The sequence below is a fragment of the Morone saxatilis genome, unplaced genomic scaffold, assembly GCF_004916995.1.
Source record: "Morone saxatilis isolate NCDOM2014 unplaced genomic scaffold, NCSU_SB_2.0 Contig11, whole genome shotgun sequence".
NCBI classification, from domain to species: domain Eukaryota; kingdom Metazoa; phylum Chordata; class Actinopteri; family Moronidae; genus Morone; species Morone saxatilis.
Window position 1 is genome coordinate 23,437,258 of NW_023339663.1, and position 23,949 is coordinate 23,461,206.

A 23,949-nucleotide genomic window follows, 5' to 3' on the forward strand; every position below is an offset into this window, starting at 1 on the left:
ATAATCAGTGTTATTCACTTTAGTTGTCAGTGCTCATAATGTTATGGCTGATCAGTGTACATTTATGATGTTCAAATTATATGAAGTTACATAGTTTAACTTTAATGTGTCCAGTAACGACTTGTTGAATGTCAGGGAACAGTAGTGAATTTCCCAGAGCCCATGAGTGATTTTGGAATTTTGCGGCAAATACTCACATCAGAGAAGCAAAAAATTGGCTCAAGAAAAAAAATTAAAAAAGGAAGGCTATCAATTTACTTTCTACTGAATGATCAACTAATCTCTCTAACTACTTAGAGAGTGCCCTACTTACCATGTCAACTCCCACATAGTAGCCCAGGCTCTCATTGCCCGGCAGCAGGTCACAGAAAATGATGGTGCCTCTCTCTGGCCCATCCCTGGTCTGCACCAGGACCCTGGAGTTAATCTCCAGTGGAGGGAAGTCCTGGTCATCTTCTACCAGACTGACATGGTCCACCTCCAGCTCGCCCAAGGCTTCGTCATCATCATCCTCCCAGAGTTCAAGCTTGTCCAGGGCCACGAACACACCGCACTCCTCCTCACAGCGGAAAAGTTGGCGGCCCTGGTAAGAGCCCTCTGTAAAGCCCTGGCCACGACCCTCCTCCTGGAAGACAGAAGTAAAGGAGAGATAATGAGACGAGTGTAGAGAGTGAGACAGAACAGGAGCAAGAGGGATGAGCAACTTATTGTCATCACAAGCAAGGCTGCTTGCTCAGCATTCTTCAGTGAAGGGAAGTCGACATCATAGAGCTGTGAGAGCATATGATCGATTACTGCAGCAGGAACATGACTTGCCTTACTGCGACGATAAATACATTCAAAGATGTCTCGTACAGATACTGGATGCTCTCACAAACCACACTGTAACATGCTTCTTTTTACACATTAGCTTTACATATGTGACATTTACAAAAAAGGGCTAAATTACAATTATTACTGGAATATATTAGCAAAAGGAACACAGTCATCTCAATTTGGTAAGTATTTGGTAATTTTATCTGAAGCATATGTGCCAACTTTGAGGCCTTTATGTTGAGCTACAGTCTGAAGTCTTGAGCTCCATCAGCCCACTCAAGACGACAGCTGGGCTGTAGCATAAAAACAACATTGTGCTGCAATAGGCAACCCTTTGTATTTTATTACTTACTGTGCTGTACACACAGTACAGAATGAATGGCATCACATCAAATAATCAGATTTAGTGTAGAGATTAAATGAATAGTTAACACAAAAGATAAAATGCTGTCATCATCTGCTCGCCCTCGTGTCAGTCAAAACACTGCAGCGTTGTTTCAGCCTTCTCTAAAACAACATTTAAAGCCTGTCTCCACCTTTAAAGTTTAAGAAAGGGCAGAATTTGACCATAAACTTTACATTTGTAGAACTGTAGAGTGTCAAAGTCAAAGTGTCAAAGTCTGACATGTACATCATTCAATCCTGCTTTTTCCACAAGTCAAAATGTATATGATGCATAAGGTGCCAAGCTGACATTCTCATAGCAAATGTCTCACAAATGTGAACATTTAGCTTTTATATGGCTACTAATGTCCATTGAACTTAAAATAGTAGACTTGCACTCTAGCAAATGAATCACAAAATCACATACTTCTTTCTGTCTTATTTATTAGGAGCAAGAGTACAAACACTTCATTGCATTGCAATTGCCATAAGCACTTTCACTAATGAATGCTAAAGCAAGCGAGTGTATGTTTCCATTTGCTGGACTATGGGTCTGTTACTTGTTACACTTATACAGTAAGTACAGTATAATCACCGGGTTTCAGAATGCCCTTAAGAACCAGTTCTTGGCTGCTTCTTTTGTATCGGATAAGACTGAAAGGAACTTGCACAAGCGACACAGACACAGATGTAATCTGTATTGTAACTGGTTTAAAGGTGAGTAGTAAGGACTTACTACTAGGTTGTAACCTGTTTACTTTTCTCAGCTGTTTTTTACTGATCAGACCCTTGACAATAATAATCTAAATAACTGTTCTATCTATCTAATCCAATAATCTATTCACAGTCGCACTGTGGTGTTTGGTTGTAATTTTACTTTTGGGTCCACATCTGTACCTATTGTTTTCGAGCTGTGGCTCTAGTGGAAGTTGAAACTCGTTATTATGAGAGAAACATTTTTAAAAAATGGTTAATTTACAAATACTTCAACAGGGAAATTTGTCCTATTTGTAGTGTGCACCGTAAACAGTGTCTCTAAAACTAAAATGTATATTTCTGCTGTAGCGCAGCCCTCATGCATAATGATCACAGAGGAAACATAAAATAACTACGTCCCCCTCTCCAAAAAAGAAAGAAAAGACACAAACGAGTGTGAGTTCTCACCAGCAGCTCCACTCCAAACCAGATTCCAGAGAGGGCTCTGTCGGGGAGCAGCGAGCCCTTGAAGCGGACCACACCAGGAAGAGGTTCATCCCCTGAGCGCAGCTGGACACGCACCTTCGACCCACAGTCAATATCACGGACGCGCTCTAGCCGTGACTTGTTGCAGAGCAGGGCATATCGCTCCTCACAGTTGGTAATGGGGAACAGCAGCTCAGCCAGCTTCTCATCCAGCTCCAGGACATCCCGCTCGTCCAGGCTCAGCACCACGTTGGTCTGGTCCAGGATGCGGAGACTTTTCTTGCCTTTGCATGGGGGCAGTGTTCGCCCCAGGCTGTTGCGCTCCTGGCAGGCCTGACCGAGACTTCCACGGGGGATCCTCAGGGTCTTCTGGGGAGGCTTCTCCACCGTACACTCCTTTATGACCATGTAGAAGCGCCAGTCCTCCCTGAAGCCCCCACTGGGCTTCTCCTGGCTCCACAGGGATGAGCTCATGGCTGCATGCTAGGCAGGAGGTCCAACATCAAGGCAAGCTTGACCTCTGGTCTGCAGGGACAAGTAAATGATTACCTTTATGACTTTTATTCAAGGAAAACAAAGACATATACAATTGAAATTGTAGGGAACGCTTGTTCGATATATTTATTTAATAATTAAAACACAATATAAATAAAAGTAAAGTGAAAAACTGTAAAGTTCATTTTCAGAAGTATGAATTGTATGTTTTCAGTTAGTGGGCAGGCAAGACAACAGTAGATGCTTACGAAGCAGCACACATGAAAACCAAGTGTTTCCATACTGAAATAGGTTAAACAGAAGTAAAAGTGCAACCATGGATAAAATAAGGCACCAGGCAAGTTATATATACAGGATTACTGTAGCTCTGAATGCAATTCTGTATAGAAACTATACTATAGAAACTTTTTTTCAGTAATGCTGTATATCTCAATCCTAAGCACAGACTGAAACCTAATAACAAGGACGATGTGTGTTTAAAAGCAGACTTCAGCATAAGCAAGTGAAAATAGTTTTATTAATGGATTGTAAATGGATTATTGATGAGCCTCACTGAAATGAGAAACTACCAAACACTGGGTAAATCAGTCTTCCTGGCATTAAGGCGAAGGGAAATAATAAATAATTATCACTAGTGACCCCCTGGTGAAGATGCACAATAATAGATTCAATTCTGCAAGGTAACTTTAGGTGTTAATTTGCTGATTAACGTTCTTCAATTGACAGATCACTGACCCAGCTTGCTTTATGTGGTTTGTTGTGAGACATCTAATAGCTCATGAAGGTCTCAGCTGTGTATTCTCCCTCTCTACTGCCCAGTCATCCCGGTGCAGTAAGCACCTCGTGTGACATTACTCACATCTACTGAATAGTATTTGAATATTCTAAAAATAGGATGTGAGCAGACAGATGACTTACTCTGACAACCAGGGCAAGACTCAGATACCAGACAATTGGATTTCCCCTAATGACAGCACAGATGTGCTGATCAGCCAGGCGACACATTGAGGAGCACATTCACACCACATCCGTCGTGTGTTTCAAGCATGATACATACAATATTAACTTGGTTATTATATTGTTGTTGTTCCCAATAAATGGTGTATTGTCAGCGTAACAACATAGCATTAAGACAATATCGTTATGGCTAACGCTGTACACGGCTAAGAAAAACCACAGCTAGAAAATGTAAAGTAATTGTGACCTGACACAGGCTAGCGTTGATCGGATCTGACGTGTATTTTGCGTGTTCTTTGAGGTGACAACCACAAAGTTGATTACGGATTTGTTTATTCTAGTGCCGGTGTCACTGATAGCAACATCATGACTCGTTTTCGTGAATCTTTTCCCTGACAACCAGAGCAGCAGTGTGTCATCACCAGGCAAAGACTGTCAGTCAAAGGCCCTTTAAGAGAGGGAAGTAGCTAACGTACCGTCAGCTCAAACACACCGAATACTGATTTACGTTCACTGCTAACGACATAGACACCTTACCTTTGATACGCGTCACTTCAGTTAGAGGCTACAGGTGACTGTCATTTGAAATGTCCATTTCAATGTGATACAGGCCTCTGAAAACAAGCGAGATTGCTACCGTAATAACCGCTGATTAGCTAACGTTAAATGGCTAACAAGCTAAGTATCACGCTAAAGTTAGCATAGCGAGCTGCTCGACAGCAAGCAGGCCGGCAGAGGACTGCCACCCTCTACCGTATGCTATCAACATTTAGATAAACCTGCTCTCCATGGGATTATGGGAAATAATACAGTGTATCGCTACAGCTATTAGATATATTATTTACAGGAGACGACCTCACGAAACTTAATGTATGACATCATTGCACTCCCTGACAGGCATTGGTTATTCGCTTCGTTCCCGAGCGCTGATTGGCTGCTCATTGTGTTTGTAACCAAGTCCCGCCCTGTGGGGTTTTCCCATGAATGGCAGAACACATAGTTAGGTTGAAGTGTGGCTTGCAGTGCAAAGGATGCTGTCTCTCATCAACCACAGGCTGGTTGAAGGTATACTACTATATTACTGTATCATATTTATTTAAGTAAGATAAGCTATACAAAATTATAATAAAACATACTCTATAACAGGTAAGCAATCAAATCTTTACTTATCTAAAGCTAAATAATTATCAGCAATGTATTTATGCTATATAATGTATTATATATTATTCGATTGTTATTAATGATGCATTCATTTGTATGACACATTAATGCTGCAGCTGGTTGAAGTAGAGCTATGATTGACAGCTTTATATACTGTTGGGAGGTTTAATGTATATGTGTCATATTTTCTAAAATGATCATGTGTTATGGGTTTTAATTAAAAAACCTAGCTGTCAGATAGTAGCCTACCTCCAAACGGCACTTTAGTAACTTGCTTCCACTACTGACTACAAACCCTGAAAAGTGTAATTTTGATCTTCTAAGAAGAAAACTGAGATGCACACATTTTACAATTCACATTTCACATTTTAATATAAAAATACAAAATCAGAAGACCAGTCTTGATTCACGTTGTGCCATCTCCTCTACTTCCTCCAAACTGAGGTAATTGTTTCTCAACCTGCAGACAAGACAAAATCAATCAAGGACAATGTACAGCCAGTTTGGAAATAGAAACAAAGTTTTAAGCCAAAATAGCATTATTGTTTGACCAAAATAAGATAAGGTGTCAACAACTACAGTTTTCCTTGGCACTATCAGTACGGCCATGCAAATTCAGGACACAAACAACCACCAATTGTATGTGCCAACCACATAAGAACTTTTTTATTTGTGGGTGTATGTCTCAGTGTTCATCACATACCATATTGATTTCACATGGGTGTTGTGCTCTAGAGCTTGAATCAGACATTCCACCCCTGTTCTGGTTACGCAGTTCTCTGTCAACCTTTTACAGGAAATAAGAGGGTGGAGTAGTTCAAACAGTGCACAGTGAGTACACAAATGTTAAATCAGCTATTAAAATGTCATGTGGATTGTCAATACAAGTATAACTTGTCTCCAGCACTTACCAAAGCTCTTCCAGTGATGTACTGTTCTTTATAATGTTGGCAAGGGCACACGCTCCTGCACTGCCTACACCATTGCCTACCAGGCTGCCATCACAAAACATATTGTACAACTGATATATAAATACAATTGTGGTGATTATGCAACCTCACACATAAGTGGAATTTCATATTTGTAATACATTTTCCACTCTTTCTTCCTATCATGTGCCAGTATTTAAAGAAAATATTACCTAAGCCACACCAGAGACTTGGTGCTCTCTAGGGCACTGGCAAGTGCCTCTGCTCCTGCATCACCTATCTTATTGCCCCAAAGCCTGTGGATACACAGAAAATGTAGTAAATGGAAATGCAGCACCAATAAGATGCACAGGATTTTGCAGGAAGGGTTTTTACCCTAAAAACTGTAGTGAATGATTGAATTTCAGTCCCTCTGCCAGCTGCTTTGCTCCTTCCGCTGTTATATTATTGTTGCCTAGCCTGAAAGAAAGTTGTTAATTTGCTATCAGTCAATTATGTTCAACATCAATTTTAAGATGATTTTAATAATTTTTATAGCCCAACATGGTCCAGACCCCAATTATATTATGGACCTAAGTTATTATTGGTTATTAATAATAATTGTATGCTGCATAGACTTGTGTGTGTAATATTTAGATCGTAGTCACATCTGATGAGTGCTGAAAATCTGTGACTGTATATGGTAATAATAACCTTATAGCAAGGAAATCCTGCTTGGTCTTCAGAAGATGAGAAAAGTGCTGTGTGCAAGCATCCGTTAGCTGGTTATTGAAGAGTCTAGAGAAAAACAAAGTTATTATGAAAGGTAATCCATCAAACATAATGTTTAACTTCACGATAGTATTAATGATTAATCATCTTGACAATACTTACGCAATTTTTTTGAAGTTGTCACACTGGATACCTTTAGCAATCAGTTTGCGGATCCCCTCATCTGTAATGTTGTTATTCCTGAGGCTGATAAAAGAAAAATACACTTTAGCATAACATGTATTTTTCTTCTAATAAATGATATGTGGTAGCTTAGGTCACTATGATGAATAGATGGGAGGAAGAATGTAATCTTTTCATACTCACTACAGTGAATTACAAATATGCATGCAAGGAAGAAGCTGCTCCACCCCAACATCGCCTACAGAATTGTTGTCCAGCTGGAGGCCTACAGGATTCTTTAAATGCTGGAGCACATAGGCTAGTGCAGTGCACTCTACAGGACCAATATTACAGTAGGTCAGTTTCAAGTGGTCCACCTCCAGCTTGCTCATGGCATCCTTAGCAATCCTGCTCTCCTGCATCTCGTAAATGCATTTGATAAGCCAGACAAAGCCTGGCATTGCATGCATGCTCTTCTTCTCCCCCTCTACAGGTTGAGGGATAGACTTGAAGTGTTTCTGCATGCCTTTGGACAGGCATCTCAACACCTGTTTGGCCCTCTTCTCAATCACAGCGCTGGGGCAGCAGTGGATCCACAGGCTTTGATGCCGCTGGGATAGTAGTCCTGACACAAAGGTGGCTGTGATTTGCAGATTTAGTGTTTCAACTGCTGTAGATTCACCCTCTAAAACCTGCTCTTGTTGGTAAGTGGACGGCAAGCAGCCACTGAAGCATGTGCTTCTCAGATCTGTCTCCCTCATACCCTTTTGCTCAAAGAGCTTAGGAATAGTCGAACGGTGAGTGTCATTTGACAACACAATGTACAGACCAGAAAAGAAACACTGCATAGTCACATGAAGGAATTCATAGCGTTGACTGTGGGTGGAGGACATATCTTTGCTTTGTATGAGAAAGCCCATGCATATATCCTTTTCAGTTACACCACAAGTCTCCAGGTCGGAACCTGTGAAGATGTAACAGCTGGTTCCTATCCCCTCAAAGGCAAGCTGCCCTAGATGCAAAACTGTTTCTAAGTTCTCCTGAAGCCAACCTATCCCCAGGGTGCTCTGAGAGCTTTGGTGCTGGAAAAAGTGTTGTAAGATCATCAGGTACACGTCTGTGATTGTTTGTGGGCTGCCCTCTCCGCAGCCTAGCAGCTCTTTATAGCACTGTGAGACAATCCAGCAGAGGACTGGACTATGACACAGGCCAAGTAAAGCAGTGTTTGTCTGTAGGGACTCCAAAACCTTAGCAGCCACAGTGGGGTCCCTGTGATGCATCCTCACAAAATAGTCAATTCCACTTGGGGAAAAGCCTTTCAGGAAGACCTCTTTGCGAAGGTGTTTTTTCAACACAGGGCCCACTGCCTCTGGGCGACTAGTTACCACCTTCAGCACTCCCTTCATTAGGGAGCCCTGGATTAAGTTGAACAATAGTATGTGAACAGGGGCACGCTGGGTGGGGCAGCAGAGCCTGTGTTCATCTGAAAAACTCTGCTTGAGCTCATCCAGGCCATCAAAAGTGAAGAGAATGAGATGTGGGTGGTCAAGGATGAATTGGAAAATCTCTTCCTGCTCCCTGTCTGGCCAGCAGCAGTGCTGAAACAGCAATTCTTGGACAGACAGTTCCCTGTGCTCAGAGTTCAACCTGCGACAGCTGAATGGAAATATAAGGAGAAAGTCCTGTAGGGCTGCCCCCCGAGCCCAAAGCAAGTGCAGTCTCTGGAGTAAGGTGCTCTTCCCACTGCCTGCATCTCCAGACACTAACACCGTATCGGCCTCCTTATTCACTGTACCCACTGTACCAACTATGTCCTCCACGCCCAAAGGCCCATGGACATCAACGCACTCATGAGATAGTTCCAGCTGGCCTTCAGTGTAGATGTCATCCAGAGACATGTGGCTGGTCCCTCCATAAGTACTGAGAAAGCAGGACTGGGCAGACACAGAACTGCTGAGCTTCTTCTGATACTTGAATAACTCTGTGACAGAAAACATACATATGAGATAAACCAATAGATACAAAGGACTGCAAAATCATACATACTGTACATATGATACTAATATCATACTATACGATATACTTTATTGTTCCCATAGGGAAAATTGTCTTGGACCCAAATGCTGCACACATATAGCTGCCTCCATAGTTAAACAAATCCATAATAATACAATAAACAAAGGAGTATACTGTGTACATTACTCATTTGAAATGTGGCGTGCTGACAACTTGTCTTTTCACATTTTTGAATGAGTACATTTTCAACCAAGTTATGATAATAACATACCTTTGGGAGGAGTCACTGTGTCCTCGTTCAGCTGTGATCCAGATTCCTGTTTTTGCTCAATGAACTGCAACACAACCTTCGCGGCTAGTTCTCCTTTTGATCTGACATGGTCAAGAAAACGCCTTGCCTGATTGACACATGAATGGCAACACTTTAATTGTTAAAGTTCAGCATTTCGGGAAATACGATTATTTGCAGTATCAAATAGTTTTAAGCAAAAAAAAAAAAAAAATTAGGCTGTGGTATATCAGTGAGCAATGTTAACATAAAACCAGCAACAGCTTCAGTTCCTGTATAAAATTCCAAAGTTGCCAATAACAGCAAATGCAAACCAAGAATGAATTTCACTCCAACTAAATAGGTAACAGGAACAATACACACAAAACAAGAACAATAACAGGAAGTTGCCAAACCATAGTTTAATAATGTGCATAAAACATGGCTATGTACAGTACCTGCTGGGATTGCGTGTGTATAGGTAGGCGCACATCATCGCAGTCTGCTGAGGTGAAGTGTCCTGATATGACGAGGGCTTTTAGAGCACCATCAATGCAGCCCTGTAGCTGGCTGACTAGGCTTGGTCTTTGAGTCAGAAGAATCTGAGTAGATGTGCCCTGGTATTTTTTTTTCTCTTCTAGATTTGAACAGCATCCTGAAAACGAGAGGCCAACTCTCTGTGCCTCAGGCAGGACTTGATTGAGAGCAGCAAGGAAGAGCCCAGAAGTATCCACACCCTTTGTATAAACCAGGTCGAGCAACTGTCTGGCTTTGGTATACAGTGCCCTACCCAGTACCTGTATGTCCTGGTACTCCTCCCATATGAGATCCCCATGGGCCAGCAGTATGTCCAGAATCCGTTCCAGATGTTCAGCTGACCCACTGCTGCATAGTGCATGCAGTATCTCTGTCCGTTGTTTCAGCACAAGCTCCTGGACAGACATGCTTTCTGCATGTCAGCGTCCATCCTCAGGAACATCCAACGTGTACCTGCACTGCTTCCGATATCACAATCTGCCACAGCAAACACCCACATGACATCAGGCCACTACAAGCCACCAGGGGTTTCATTCTTATTCAGTAAAATTTCATCAGATACCGTAGGATCAGTGTTTTTACTAACCCCATAGCTTTTTTGTTTAATACACATACACAGTGACCACCCTCATAACACATGTACAAACACACAAGATTGACTTAAGGACTTCAAATGCAACACACAGTAATGTCATTGTAAGATTATCACTCACGTTAGAGTCTCCTCAACAGTGAGCTTTTTTCCCTCCAAATGTCATTTGGGGAGAGAAGCTGCACCACTTTAGACTTGCCTCTTCCTCATTCCACCACTGAAAGCGAAACATATCATGCTCTAAGTCCCTCCTGCCTATGCCAGCAAATGGAATGAAACGTCAACAAAAATTTAACACCAAGCAGACTGACCTGTTACACACTGCAATACAGTACCAGAAGTTTTCAGGGTGAGGGTACTGGATTTAGGAATACCATAAAGAGGAATTATAGCATTGATAGGAATAGTTCATTTAACATATTTTCAGTAAAAACCACCAGAAATATATTAAAGGGGAAGTTGTAGTTGGTAGTTCCTCTGTGGTTGCAATTTAGTCATGCAACCACTGGATGGAACTATTGCATTAATAAACCACCTTTGTTTCCTTTGTTTTCTCACATTTCTTTATTCCTTTTTATATCTCAGAGGCTGACTTCTTCCTATCATCCTACCCGCACCCCCAATCCTATCCTTGTGCACAATGTACCCTTTATTTTCAGTGACATTCTTTGATGATTACAGGCTGTTATGAGTGGCTCTTGAAGGGTTTGTTGGAAATTAACATATAACTAAAGTGATAATCTTAGTATGGTAATAATTATACAGTGTTACAACAGTAATAATATTGTAGCCACTGGGAACCTGCAGCCAAGCCAGCATGCTGTGTACCTGATGTAAACTTCAAAAAGTGCATATAAAACACAACCCTGGAAACAGCTCATATTGTGATTGATTGCCTCTTTCTCCCCTTACATTCTTTGATGTCAAGATTTGAAAAAGGTGCAAAAATTTTTGGACAGTCAGGTGACTAATCATTATTGTTATTATAGCTCCCTCCTGAGCACCATGATTAGTTTACTCTGTTTCTTCACTGTGCCCTGTGGGAGAAAATCCTCAAACACACAAAACCAGGAGTAATCAAAGGCAGACTGGAATAAAACTTTCTAAAGTGAGTTTCTTTTTTTTTCATTCTTCGTCTAAGAAACAGGCAACTCCACCAAGGGGAGTTTAATGCAGAGTACTCTCTGTCAGGCATCCTACATGAAGCTCTAACGTGGAGTTCTGTCATCCAAATCACAGTAGGAGGTCCAGATAAGTTTGGATGGATAAGAAAGGTAAGGCATTGTCAATAGAAAAAAATACAGATATAATCCCAAAAGACATCTCTGAGTATTTCTGTCCTCTGCAGCAGAATTCTTAACACCTTGAGTCAAAGCAAGAAAAATATGTGGCTCCAACTTCAACCATTTGGACTGTATAACCTTCCTCATTATTAATGAAGAGGTCTTTGGACCAGTTGAGCCAGGACTAGCCAAAAAACACAAGCTTTTTGATTGCAGCCAAAGGCTGTAACTCATTAACTTTGGATTACTTACAAATAAGTATTGAATAAAGTCAGAATTATTTTCTCCTGATCACGAATGTTTGGATAGTCTGTCATCTTGCTGTAAACCTAATATCTCCAAATAGTAAGCTGTCTAGGAATTTAGAAAATTACTTTGGATGAGATAGGATGAGACGGGTTAGACTACATCACATATCCAGGTACCACTGTTTTTGGAGCCAAACAAGGTTTTTGCATCGTAGGGGTCAGAGGCTGTAGGGTCAGAGGCTGTAGTGCCTGATCATTCTGTGCTCAGCTTTGATTGGATATTTACTTGTTAATAGGCATCAGGTTTCTGCAGATTTCATCCTCTGGGATTTTGGATCAAGAGAAAGAATTATTTTGTGCCTTTATGTTCCTCCAAATCACTTTACAAAAGATTATGATAAGAGATTATTAATTTTTCCACACACAGATAGGCTGACTTAAACCTGGCTCGGGTGATCTACTCCTCAGCTTGCAGTTTACTGGGCATGAAAGTTAAGTCTTGCTCCATATGGAGTCAGCTCTGTGTATTCCAGTAAAACTGGAGCCCAGCACTAAATAACCTTGTCCACACAAGTCAAATTTTAAACTGTATGTCAATGAATAACAGCGTGGTTCAGCGCTGGATCCACCCGTCTCTCATAGCAGAGATGGAATACTTTGCATTCTTTCTGTGCAGATATCAAAAGCACATGTGGTGAGCTCAGCGTCAGGCCAGGTGCACTGGTGTACTGTGTGTGTGCTGATTGGTTTTCCAGAGACACAGAACTCCCAGAAGCAAATCAGCACATCTCATCCTCTATGAATTCTGAAGTAAATCTACTGTACAGGCAAGTTGTTACACATAACCAATTATCCTCATGTTCAGGCAGATTATTATTTATTTAATGATAGTGTGAACTTCATAATAATGCACAAGTCTACCATTAATAACATCAATATAACATACAAAATAACACGACCAAAGATTCAATCAATCAGTCAACACAAATCTAAATAAAAACTTTGTAAGGGGAAATTACACATGACATGTAGCTATTAAGTGACCAATCGATCTTAAAGAATCATTCCACATTTTCACAATACTTCTAATCTTTATACACACATGCCCACATAGTTTTTGGTTGTTGTCCAAACTAGCAGTGAATAGAAACATTTTCATTGCAGTGTAGGAGATTGGGGACAAAATCTACAGTCTTCATTCTGTGCAAAAAAGGGAGGGAGGGATAGTAAAATAAAAGAAATAATAAAATAAAAAGGGAATTTGATACTGGAAAGATTAACTTTGGAAGATGATTTAATTTGTCTAACTGATGTCTAATAATAACTTCAGATACATTTGGAATGTGAACAAGGACAATGGATTTTGTCTCCTATCTCTTACATTGGAGAAGGAACAATTATAGCAATCAATACCTGTTTCAAAATGTATGTGGGTGTGTAAGTTTTGTATTCAGACTTAAAGGTCCAGTTTGTAGGATTTAGTGGCATCTAGGGATGAAGTTACAGCTTTCGTGCAGTGTGTAGGAGAAACTACAGTGGCCATGAAAGTCACAAAAAGTGTGAAAGGCCTTATCTCAAGCCAGGTTTGTCCGTTCTGGGTTACTGTAGAAACATGGTTCAACATGGCATCCTCCTTGTAAGAGAACCCACTCCATCTGTAGATTAAAATGTTTCATTCTAAGGTAACAAAACCAGAGACCAGACACAGTTAAGATTCTGGGAAATCATAATACATTTAGATATAAGAGATGTATGTCAGTGAGTTAAAATGGGGATTGATACAGTGCTTACCTATACGTTACTACAAAGGCATGTTTCTATGGTTCTATAATACATAGTAATGTACAATGGGTAGCTTCAACTTAAAGATAATATTTTAATTTATTAACATTTATGGATGGCTTACACTCAGCAAACAGCAAAGGATCCCCAGATCCCCACAAATGATGCAACAAAGATCCTCTGTCAAGTCCATTCAGTTATATTGGCCTTTCCACAAGCATTGAGAGCTTTGCTATTACTACCAGTGCATTATAAAACTGTAAAGAACAACGACAACCACTTTGTCAATGGTAAAAAAGCTTTCAACTATACATACACAACCTAATATCTCATTCCTCTAAGACAGAGGGGTGACAGATAAAGGTGGATTACCTCATTTGACTAATGGAGACATTAAGAGGATCACGATATACAGCAATACCATAGCAATGCAGACGTTCAGGCATCCAATTGACTCATACATTGGAAGGATTAGTGTATAATTAGAAGAGGCCTTCCCAAGCCGGAGAGAGAGGTATTGAACAGAGGAAGTAGATGCATCTCTTTCAGAGGAGCATGTGTGCATAACCATGTGTGCATGGGTGTGTGTGTGTCAATCAGGATTTAATTGACAGGAAGATTAAAGCTCACATCTGAGGACCCCCCCTTTTTTCAGGAGAAGGAAAGTTGAAGGAGTCTGGTCTCTCCAGCGTCTGCCCAAAGTTTGGGGTGCTGCGCTCAAGGTTAGCGTGGACACCCCGCTGAGTGTGCGCTGTCTGAAATGGGTCCTACTTGTTGGACATTCATTATCAAACTCTGTTTGCTCCTTTCATCTGCAGCTCTCTGCAGCACTCAACGTAAACTACAGAGGCACCTTGCAGCTTGACATCTCTCCATTCACTCTGTACCTTAAACAGCATGCTGCCACATCAAAGAGCTGCGGCTGCCTTTGATGTTGCAAAAAGAAAGAGCTCCAATGATCTACTAAAAACCAATGCAACTTTCTGGAGCCTTATTTTATTCATTTGCTATCTCTAGAAGTCTGGAGTCAGTCTCTAGAAGTCCAGACAGCACATTTGTAATTTGGAAAAGTTGAACTGTGCTCTTTGAAAAATGAAGTGAATGAACAACTGGTGAAAAGAGAGTCTACTACCTTTTACTGTGGTGGGGTTTGTTATCAGCATGAAATTTCCTATGGTAAGTGTCACATTGTATACAGTTGAAAGGGACTGTCACTAAGTTTCAGCGTGAAAAAATGCCTAGGCAAAAGCAAACATCCATTACTGTTGACTGTGTTTGTAAGAAAGTGGGTCAGACTGTCCCTTTATACAGCATATTAATGCATTAATGGATGAAAATGAAATCATGACTGTGACAGGTTTCATTGGGCACATTTTCTTTTTCTAGCAAATTACCACTTCTTTAGGTAGTGAACGTGCCATGAATCACTGGATATTCATGTCTTTCTACTAAGAATTTAGCTGCTTCTTAAAGGCCCAGGGTGTAACATTTAGGTGGATCTATTGGCAGGTATGTTTGCATTTCTGTACAATCACTTGAAAATAATAATTGTTGTGTTTTTCCATACTTCAGAATGAACCGTTTTATCTACAGACGGAGTTGGTCCTCTTCTATCGAGTTTGCCATGTTGTACCAATATGTTTCTACAGTAGAACAATAGCTCTAGATAGGACCTTTCCTGCATGCTATTGGTGCAAACGGCATCTTCTTACTCAGCCTCTACAAAAGGTAGAACATCCCCAGACATATCCTATAATAAAAATGAGGGAGTGCAACCAAGTTGTTTAAAACTGTGGGAGATACATGAGGAAGAAATCATATTTTCTTTGGCTTCAGAATATAGACCACACTCACTCTGACATATGCACAAGCATACAAACACATAAACTTGTCCAATCTATCTAAAAGTAAAATTAGTAAAAGTAATGCTTTTTTCCCCCAGGGTTTGCTCTTATCCCTTTCCTTTCTGCAGATGACAAATGTGTTAATGCTTTGCTTTCCCCAGCCGTCTGATACAAATGGCTGGTGGAGACACCACTAGGCAAAGTCTCAATTAGGTGATTGTTACTCGCTGAGCATGTTGAGTGACTGCTGACTCCGGCCATGGAGGTGGTCGCCATTCCTTTGCTTTGTTCATAGAGGGATTTCCCTTTAAGTGTAGTGTGTTTACGCATATTTGAAGGACATGGCATTAATAGCACAAGCAGTGTGTATGAACGGCAAAACACTGGACCAACAGATGAATGACTTCCACCCGCAGGGCACCACGGCATCAGAGCTGAACAAAGCAGCCTCTCTCTCTGGTGCCGGCTTGGTGATTATTGGGTGGATTTAATCCTGCTAATTATAATTTCATCAGATATAACAAGGGAAATGTTGACAGTGAAAAGTGACACTTCATGCAAATGGCTACTGGGTCGGGCACACTGAACTTTAGCACTTTGTCAGCTTGTTTCCTAATTGAATGAACTTGACAATAATTAAAGTGTTTTATTTTTGCCCTTCTTTCCACACATAAAAAGACTGCCATGCCAATTAGCTTTAATTCTCCCTTTCCCCTTTTTCTTTTCATGCTCTTAAGTAGGCAGGAACCGGCATATTCCGATAATTTGCATTATCCAAAGCGAATCTGCTTTGAAGTTCTGAGATACTGTAAGAAAAAGGATCCACTTATCCCACACAAAAAAAATTTCAAAGCTCATAAATTCACTGGAACAGATGTACATTATCATTGGATTTGCCTTTTTTTTCTCTTTGCTCCTGTATTGGTAATAGACTACCTCATGTCCTTCTCATCCTTACCATTTAGCATCTTGCCTTTACAGAAGCTAGCACCCTGCTGTGCCAATCCACACTTCAAAGCGCTCTGCCTATCTGCTGGAAACAAAGCACACAGAACATATTATGGAAGCCTCTCATTTCCCCATATTTAAGTCAATATCATTGCTTTTTTTTGCCTGTAGCAACACAGAGATTTTATTCTTTATTCTAGATTTTATTTCTACCCAAGAAGACCATTCCTCGTGTTACCCGTGTCTCCCAACAACATAAATACAACACAAGATACATGCACAGGAAATATTTATCCCATTTTAGTCCTGAATAATTTTTTTTTCTGCGACACCAAGCTGTTCATAGCTGTAAATATGGAAATGTCAGAGGTGTGGTATTATTCTGTGACAAATTACATTAAAGTAAATAAAATTAAAATAAAAATGTTCAAATTAGTAATTTAGCTTCTGATTTGCTAAAAAGAAGCCTTATGTTCAGTAAAATCCTTCTGTGTGTAACTCCTCATACCTCAATTAACTTATTAGACACCTATGATTACACTGCACAGGTTGTATGTACCACAATACAAATTGGTATCCTCATGGGGACTGGCAGATTTATTAGAGTAAGTGAATGAAAATGTTCAGATTGTAGTCTTAAATACCTCTGTGCTGTGCAGTACTGAGAGGGCATTACTCTCCTCGTTGCTGCTCTTCATTTTCTTCAGTGTATGCAGGCTTACAAGTCTCCAGAGGATGGTTCTCACAGTAATTGCTCACTGTAGTGGGTAGCGCTAATCTATAAATGATCGTACCCTTTCCTCAGACACTTTCCTCAGTTACTTCCTGTATCGTAAACTGACCTTTGTTCACTTTGCAGAGAATTAAGGAATCCATCAACATCTATAGATCCTTGGTCCTCTTTATACTGAGAGTTTTAGGCACTGGACTCCTTTTATTCCAGCTTTGCAGACAAATATATAGAAGATAACAGACATGGTGAGTGGACACTGTACAGGCCAAATAACTCACCCTCTCTGTTGGCTTTGATTCCATCTTAAGGATGTACCAAGTTCACCTCCTGGAGCCTGGACCGAGGACACTAAGGTCCATCTGCAAAAAGAAAGGACTGATATAGTGTGGAGGTAAGGTACTGAAGCATTCATAGTAGAGTTATTAAGTAGCAGTTGAAATGTAATGTAATGTAGTACGCAAGTGTTGACCACCTTTCTTCACAACTCCAAGGCAAGCTTTAGTTTTAACTTGTAAAACATGTTCCCTTACTCTCTTACCTGACACACTTGAGAAGAGTCCCAAACCAAAGAGATAGAGACAGGCTTATATATGAGAGGAAGGACACTGTCTCCAGTGCTGTCATTTCAAAAGGCGTGAATGCATTATCCAACCGTTACTCTGCACTGGAGAAGAAAATCTCCATGAACACCAAGGCTATTACCAACATATGTGAAGAGTTGAAAGGAGTGCAGATCAAAGTCAAAGTGAAAAAAAAAATAAAAATGAAGAAAATGTAAAAAAAAAAAAAAAAGTCTCATGCCAGACTACAGAGAAGAGAGGATGCAGGAGGATACAGTAGGAAATGGCCCCTTTGGCTATACGGTATCTGAGACTTGCAATAAAGTTTCTGAGCATTTCTTTTTTATCAAAGATCACTACAGAGGACAAAGAAAATCCTTGGTTTATCGTGCACAATCTGCATTTCACACAACAACAAAACAATGTGTCACCACTTCAATATGCTCTTTGTCAGGATCCTATGATTCAGAAAGAAAACGTCAAGTAAAGAAGGTTGCATCTCTAACACAGTTAATCACTGTGTGCTGTGCTGGTGGTTTGAGAAAAAACTTCTCGTGAAGTTTCTTCACTTTAATTCGTCAGGTTAGGACCGTTGTTCTAACTTGTGTTTTCTTCTCTCTGTTGAATATGAGACTTTCATGACTTTCATTAGTTATGGCAAATATAGCAAATCAGTTTTATGCAGAGCAAGCATGGAATTTTCTAGACTTGCCAAGTGCTTATGAAACAGTGCTAGTTGTTTTTGTACTGAGTGATGCTCACTTGTGCAGCTTTTCAATCACCTCATATATTTGCTCTATCTTTTTCTACTATCAACGATCCTAACAAAAAGCTTTTGATGCACAGGAAATGAACCTGAACACTGAATGTTGTGGTCATCCTGACTATTTACCTCTGGTGACGTCAGGTACAAGAACACTCTGTTCACTGCCATGGTGCTGTACAGATTGTGAGTCTTAGAGAAATTCTTCCAGCTTGTGCTGTTGTTGCAATTGTGCAAAATTATACACCAGGACAAACAGAGCTATAAGATGCAAAGACATTTCTCCTCCCAAAAACGTAAATCCTGAAAACTTTGTAAGGCTCAGTGATAATGCTTGTTTTTCTGATGGGTAGTATGATTTTGCAGGAGTTCCTGTGCTGTTTATTAGACTTAATGCTTCAAAGCCAATTCTTTATGGTTTGTAATTTGTATGCAAAGGTACAACTCAAGCCCGGACTAAGCCTGTCTCATCATAGGGGGTGACTTTAAAAGTGCATCTAATGCCTATAAATGGCCGGCCACATGGACATTTCTTAATATCATAATAGTTTAAGGTAGGGATCTCAAACTGCAGGCCTGTGACATGATGTCAAAAATATAATATGATCTGGCCTCTTTTTTTTCTACTTGTTTCATATGTATTTAAACTACCCCTTCATATAGTCTACAATAAAATAAAAACATTCTATTTTAAAAAGTGTATTTAGTTTAGCATGAAACAATGGCAACGTCCTTCATTTGTTGTTTGGCTGCGAACAACAAAGTTGATATAAAATGAGGATATAGAAGTGTATAGATAGATATATAGATCATACTTATTTTTTAAGTATGATGTAAGTAATTCTAGTTCTAGAACGTTGAAGTGGCCCCCAATACCAGCAGTGGCCCCAAGCCAATTTAAGTTTGAGACCCCTGATCAAAAGATTGCTTCATCTAGCTTCATTTCAACAATATCTTGACTTCAATATCTCAAACTGTGATTCCTCCTTATTACGTAAAGTGGAAGTAATGAGATTTGTTTTACCATACATACATACTTATCACATATTTAAAATGAATAAAATTCACATAGGTATTCTAAATATAAGCATTCTTTTCTGTAATGTGAATACTAGCTACTAAATATTTTCCTGTAACCTTTGAGAGTAATTGTGTTCATATAATTCTAATGACTTAGGTTACACCTCTGACGTGGATGTCTAAAGCTTTTAATAGCTGAAATGTGTAAATTGGCGGTAAGAATAACCTGGTTGGCTGCGTTAGGATAGAAATCATTTGTAATGATGATACAAGTTGTGCGGGTTACACTGCCTTGCTTACACAAATAGCCGTGTTCGTGAGAGGAAGGCGTATCACATTGCCAAGAGGCAGACTCTCTGTGGTTGTCCCAACCAGAGATAAGCTGCTAAGCTGCAGATGAAAGTGTGTGTGCATGTAGAGAGTGTGGCGTGGTGAGCAGCTGTGGTCAGCCAGATTTGGGAACCCTCTGTGACACCACAGTTAAGATACTTTACTTTACTTTACTGCACACAAACACACACACACGTTTCCACACATTACCCTTCACATCAATCCAGCTGCCTTCTTGGAAATTAGAAATGTAAAAGCAGATAAAAGGAAAAGATGCACAATAAAAAAAGTGCAAAATGTATGAGAAACTTGATCAGCAATGGAGATAAAATCAGTGGAAAATGAAATTAAAATTTGATCTGGTTTTATAAAAGTGTACCAGGCAACAGTAAACATGTTGTCCCAAATAATACAGGCCCTCTCTCACTCAAACCTCATCTTGTTTTGATCCCGAAGGCCCCGTATGGCCATCAGCAGCACAGTTTCTCAGTGGATAACACAGTTGCCTCACAGCAATACTTTGGGGCCTTTCTGCGTAGAGTGTACATGTTGTCCTGAGTGGGTTAGGTGGAATGGAGGTTCACTGTAAGTATGAATAAGGTTTGTGAATGTTGCTTCGTGGACTGCACATGTTAAATCTAGATATGGATGGATGACCCCATATAGTCGAACTTTTGTAGATTCACAAGCCGGTCTCTAAATGCTTTGCTTAATAGGGACTGAAGACTTTCTCTCATTTTTCTCTCCGTCTACCATCCAGCGCCTCTAAAGCTCTTACATCTAATTTGTTAGTGTAAAATCGACACTGGTGGTCTTAAAGGGTTTATGTGCTGGACTGTTTCTGGGCCAGGTGGAGGAACTTCCTGAGGTCTGTACTGATTGCATGGAAACGTCCCTCCAGACATTAGAGTGGTATCAATCCTCGGATCTAACTCTCAGCAAGAAAGCCAGTAAGTTTATTAATTGATTTGGCAGTAGACTTTTATTTTATTGAACGCAATGCAAATGTTATGTTTTAATATAAAATGATGACATACTAATATCTTTATTTTGAAGGGATATCTTCATGTTGTTAATGAAGGGTTCATTTGCAAAAACATATATCTCCATTTCTATTTATTTTCCTAAATCATGTTTGTTTTTAGATTGTGCAATCAAGAGAAATAATCTTTTTTTTTTGCAAATGAACTTAATCTGCACAGGAAAACGGATACTGACAGTAAAAATGAAATAAAATGACCCCAGAAGTCAGTGCATTTATAAGGAACAGGTTCATACTTTAATAAAAGGGTATTTTCCCTTGGCACAGATCTGCTATCAAATAAATAAAGAAATTAATCAAATACAATCTATATAAACTAAACAAAGTCATGAAAAAACATTAGGAGGGAGGGGAAAGGGAGAAAAACAGCTAGTGCTAAACAACTTTCTTTTACAACAAACACCAAGTGAAAGTGTGTCTGTGTGTGGAGAGAGAGAAACAGCTTGTGTTATAGACAGATAATCATTCCTCCCTGCTACTATTGGCGTGGCTGATATCAGAGCACTAACTGACAGTAGGCAAGTGAGATAGCTTGACAGTTATTTAATCATAAATAAGCCTTAAATTCTTTCTACATGATGCTGGTTTATCCTTTCTGCAGTCCACTATATACATCAGATTTTTAGAGATGCTGATACATGGATCTTACAAAGCAAATTAGTGGTGCAATACATACAATACGAGATGGTGGATGTAAAGAAGGATGATGAGATGACATAATTTGAAGTCTTGATTCTTGAAAAGAGGCATCCACTGAAGAAAAAAAAAACATCTGGTACATGGATAACTGAAAACCTTAGTATTTTATTTTGGATTTATTTCCCACAGTAAATGGAAAAGTCTGTGTGACAAAACTGACTAAAAACTGCTTTCCCAACTCTCAACAAATATTGCCACGGTGCTCTTAAGCATGGCATTTTACCCCCAGTTTCTCCAGTGATGCTGCTTTGAAGTCTACAGTATGAAAGTGTGTTTGTAGTGGGTAGCTTTCCAGTGTCAGTTCAGGTAATTGTATGAATGTGAAGCAGGACATTGAAAAGAAGGGACTTCAGTCTGTTCAGTAAAACGCTCTCCGGGTAAAAGAAGTTTAAATATTGCATCCTGGCTGTGGGTCTGACCGAGACTTTCACCTAAATTCCTTCAGCAGCTCTCGCTCACCGTGTCCAATCGGACCACCCTGCAGGACGAACAGTCGCCTGCATGCCGTCCGTTCACACAACCAGACCGACATTTCCACGCTACTTATATTTGGAGCGACACACTGGTATCAACACTGTTTCGGTTGAGGGGAAACCTTTGACAAAGGAGTTACAGTCTCACGAGGGGCTCAGGCAGCGAGGACCTGCAGTGTGAAAAGCAGCGTGAGGTAAGGAAGCTGAGGTATGGAGTGCAGCTGTGATCCCCCCTCGGGGGAATGACGCCGTTTCCACCACAGGGTCCCGTGAGATGAGCCGACTGACTGGTGCCTCTGCTAAAGGACGACCTGCAGCTGTGAGAGGACACCGCGGGGCTCAGGGCAAGACTGGCATACACGGCATTCTTTCTCATCACAAACACACGAACATGCTTATGTCAGACTTGCACAACTAACCCATGGTTGATACTGAACAGTGTATGGATGAGGTTGCGCTTGGGCACAGCACTGAAACCCTGACAGAAGACTGTGGATATATAAGGGCAGGTCATTTAGAAATGTGATGCTAGGAAGTTCTGAGAAGAACACGTGTGCTCGCCAAGAACACCAGGGAGAAACTATCGCGGAGGAGGTGATGGACACCCTTACACTGGCAGCTCTCAGTTCACCGCCTTGCATCTGCAGGTTTATGGCAGCGCCCAAAGCGCATCATGGGATAGGATAAACAGACAGTCCCTGGTGCTGGCAGGACAACAGCAGCAGTGAGTTATGGGTCTAGTGGAGACTGCGGGCCGGGCCCAGTGTTATCCAGCACCAGAGGAATGGGACAGCTGAAAGAAACCCCGCCCCACCGCACCACAAACAGAGCCTTGTTGGCTGAGCTCTGAGGCCACATGGCAGCACGGTGAAAGACCTGCTGACAGCTGGGGGATAGGAAGATGCCATGGAAACAGAGGGAGCAGCCATGTGACCTCGGGCCAGGCCGAGGGCTGGACAACAGAGCTGCTAAGAGTTAGGGAAAGTGCTAACATGACAGCCAGAAATGTCCAAAAGACAAAAAAGTAAACCAGGATCTGAAGCAGGGTGGTGGTGAAAGATGACATGCATGTTCAGCAAAAATATTTCCCTGCATAAATAACTGTCCTTAAAGGTCATATTCCACACTGATGAATGAATACACAAACCTCAATCAGGGTTTCAATTTATGCAGATATGCCAAAAGCACTGATCACGATCTCTAGTTTTGATTCCAAGTGTATCATGGGATTTAGAACATGTGATTTAACTGCTGACACTTTGGACATTAAAATAAAAAAGAAGGCTTTTGTAAGTGGACTGGCACTTTTAAGTTTCTAACTTGTTTTCATGCAGAACACACATACTAGCACATAACAGTCCGTAAAATTCCAGCTGAGATTACAAGAACTAAACTTGAGTAATGTGCATTGATATGTGATCTACACTACAGCCTCGTATCTTAAAATAATTTGTCCTTGTTTTTTTTCCATGATATCGCAAGCATGGTCTCTATAAAGCACTAGTATGTGACGTGAGTTTAAGTTACTGAACAGCACCTGTTGAGAGTTGGGTTTTAGTCATTTGGGCATTATCACTAGATTACAGTTCGGTATCTAATCGCATGGTGAGACAGTTGAAACAGAAGGAGAATGAGAGAGAGAGTGAGTGTGAGATTGAGTGAGTAATACAATTCTAGTCAAATGAGGCTCCTAGTGGTCTTATAAAATGCGGTTGTGAAGGAAAACAAAGATAAAAGCTTCAGATAATGAATACAAAGATATCACATTATCAATAAAGCTTATAAAATTGATAACAATATATACCTTATGTACAGTAAATGTTAGTTAATAAAAGTAAGGAGCTTTTTCGACACTTCAGTACTGCAGATTTTGAGACCATTCTTCTTCTTTCAAAAAAGTTTCGAAGTAATTTGAAAATAACCTCTGAATGCTTAGGCAAAGTCACCATTACAACAACAATTAGGATAAAATTAGAGGTAGCAGCGGATTTGGGATCTTTTTTTTTTTTTTTTT

The 23,949-nt window shown here is 40.4% G+C and overlaps 2 protein-coding genes across 6 annotated transcripts in view; both read right to left on the reverse strand.

Moving 5' to 3' along the window:
* The window catches only part of cylda (cylindromatosis (turban tumor syndrome), a), a 20,925-nt gene extending 16,205 nt beyond the window's left edge, over positions 1-4,720 (reverse strand). For all 3 annotated transcript variants that reach the window (XM_035682304.1, XM_035682303.1, XM_035682302.1), the window contains exons 1-3: positions 4,372-4,720; positions 2,365-2,907; positions 314-625 (exon numbers count right to left, since the gene is read on the reverse strand). In XM_035682304.1, the coding sequence (XP_035538197.1) occupies positions 314-625; positions 2,365-2,856 (804 nt within the window). In that variant the 5' untranslated portion in view covers positions 2,857-2,907; positions 4,372-4,720. The remainder of the gene's footprint in view (positions 1-313; positions 626-2,364; positions 2,908-4,371) is intronic.
* Positions 4,721-5,341: 621 nt separating this feature from the next.
* nod2 (nucleotide-binding oligomerization domain containing 2) lies at positions 5,342-10,459 on the reverse strand. Of its 3 annotated transcripts, XM_035682091.1 has the most exons (10): positions 9,540-10,297; positions 9,085-9,211; positions 7,002-8,778; positions 6,798-6,881; positions 6,618-6,701; positions 6,300-6,383; positions 6,137-6,220; positions 5,907-5,990; positions 5,699-5,782; positions 5,342-5,455 (listed from the first exon to the last, which is right to left on the reverse strand). In XM_035682091.1, the coding sequence occupies exons 1-10, from the start codon at positions 10,023-10,025 to the stop codon at positions 5,383-5,385; spliced, it is 2,967 nt and encodes a 988-aa protein (XP_035537984.1). In that variant the 5' UTR covers positions 10,026-10,297; the 3' UTR covers positions 5,342-5,382. The 3 variants fall into 3 exon arrangements, 1 of the variants encoding a protein (XP_035537984.1); XR_004797559.1 differs by lacking the exon at positions 5,342-5,455 and adding an exon at positions 10,332-10,459 and having other exon boundaries at positions 5,665-5,990; positions 6,137-6,383; positions 6,798-8,778; positions 9,540-10,095; XR_004797558.1 differs by lacking the exon at positions 5,342-5,455 and adding an exon at positions 10,332-10,459 and having other exon boundaries at positions 5,665-6,383; positions 6,798-8,778; positions 9,540-10,095.
* Positions 10,460-23,949: the final 13,490 nt, after the last annotated feature.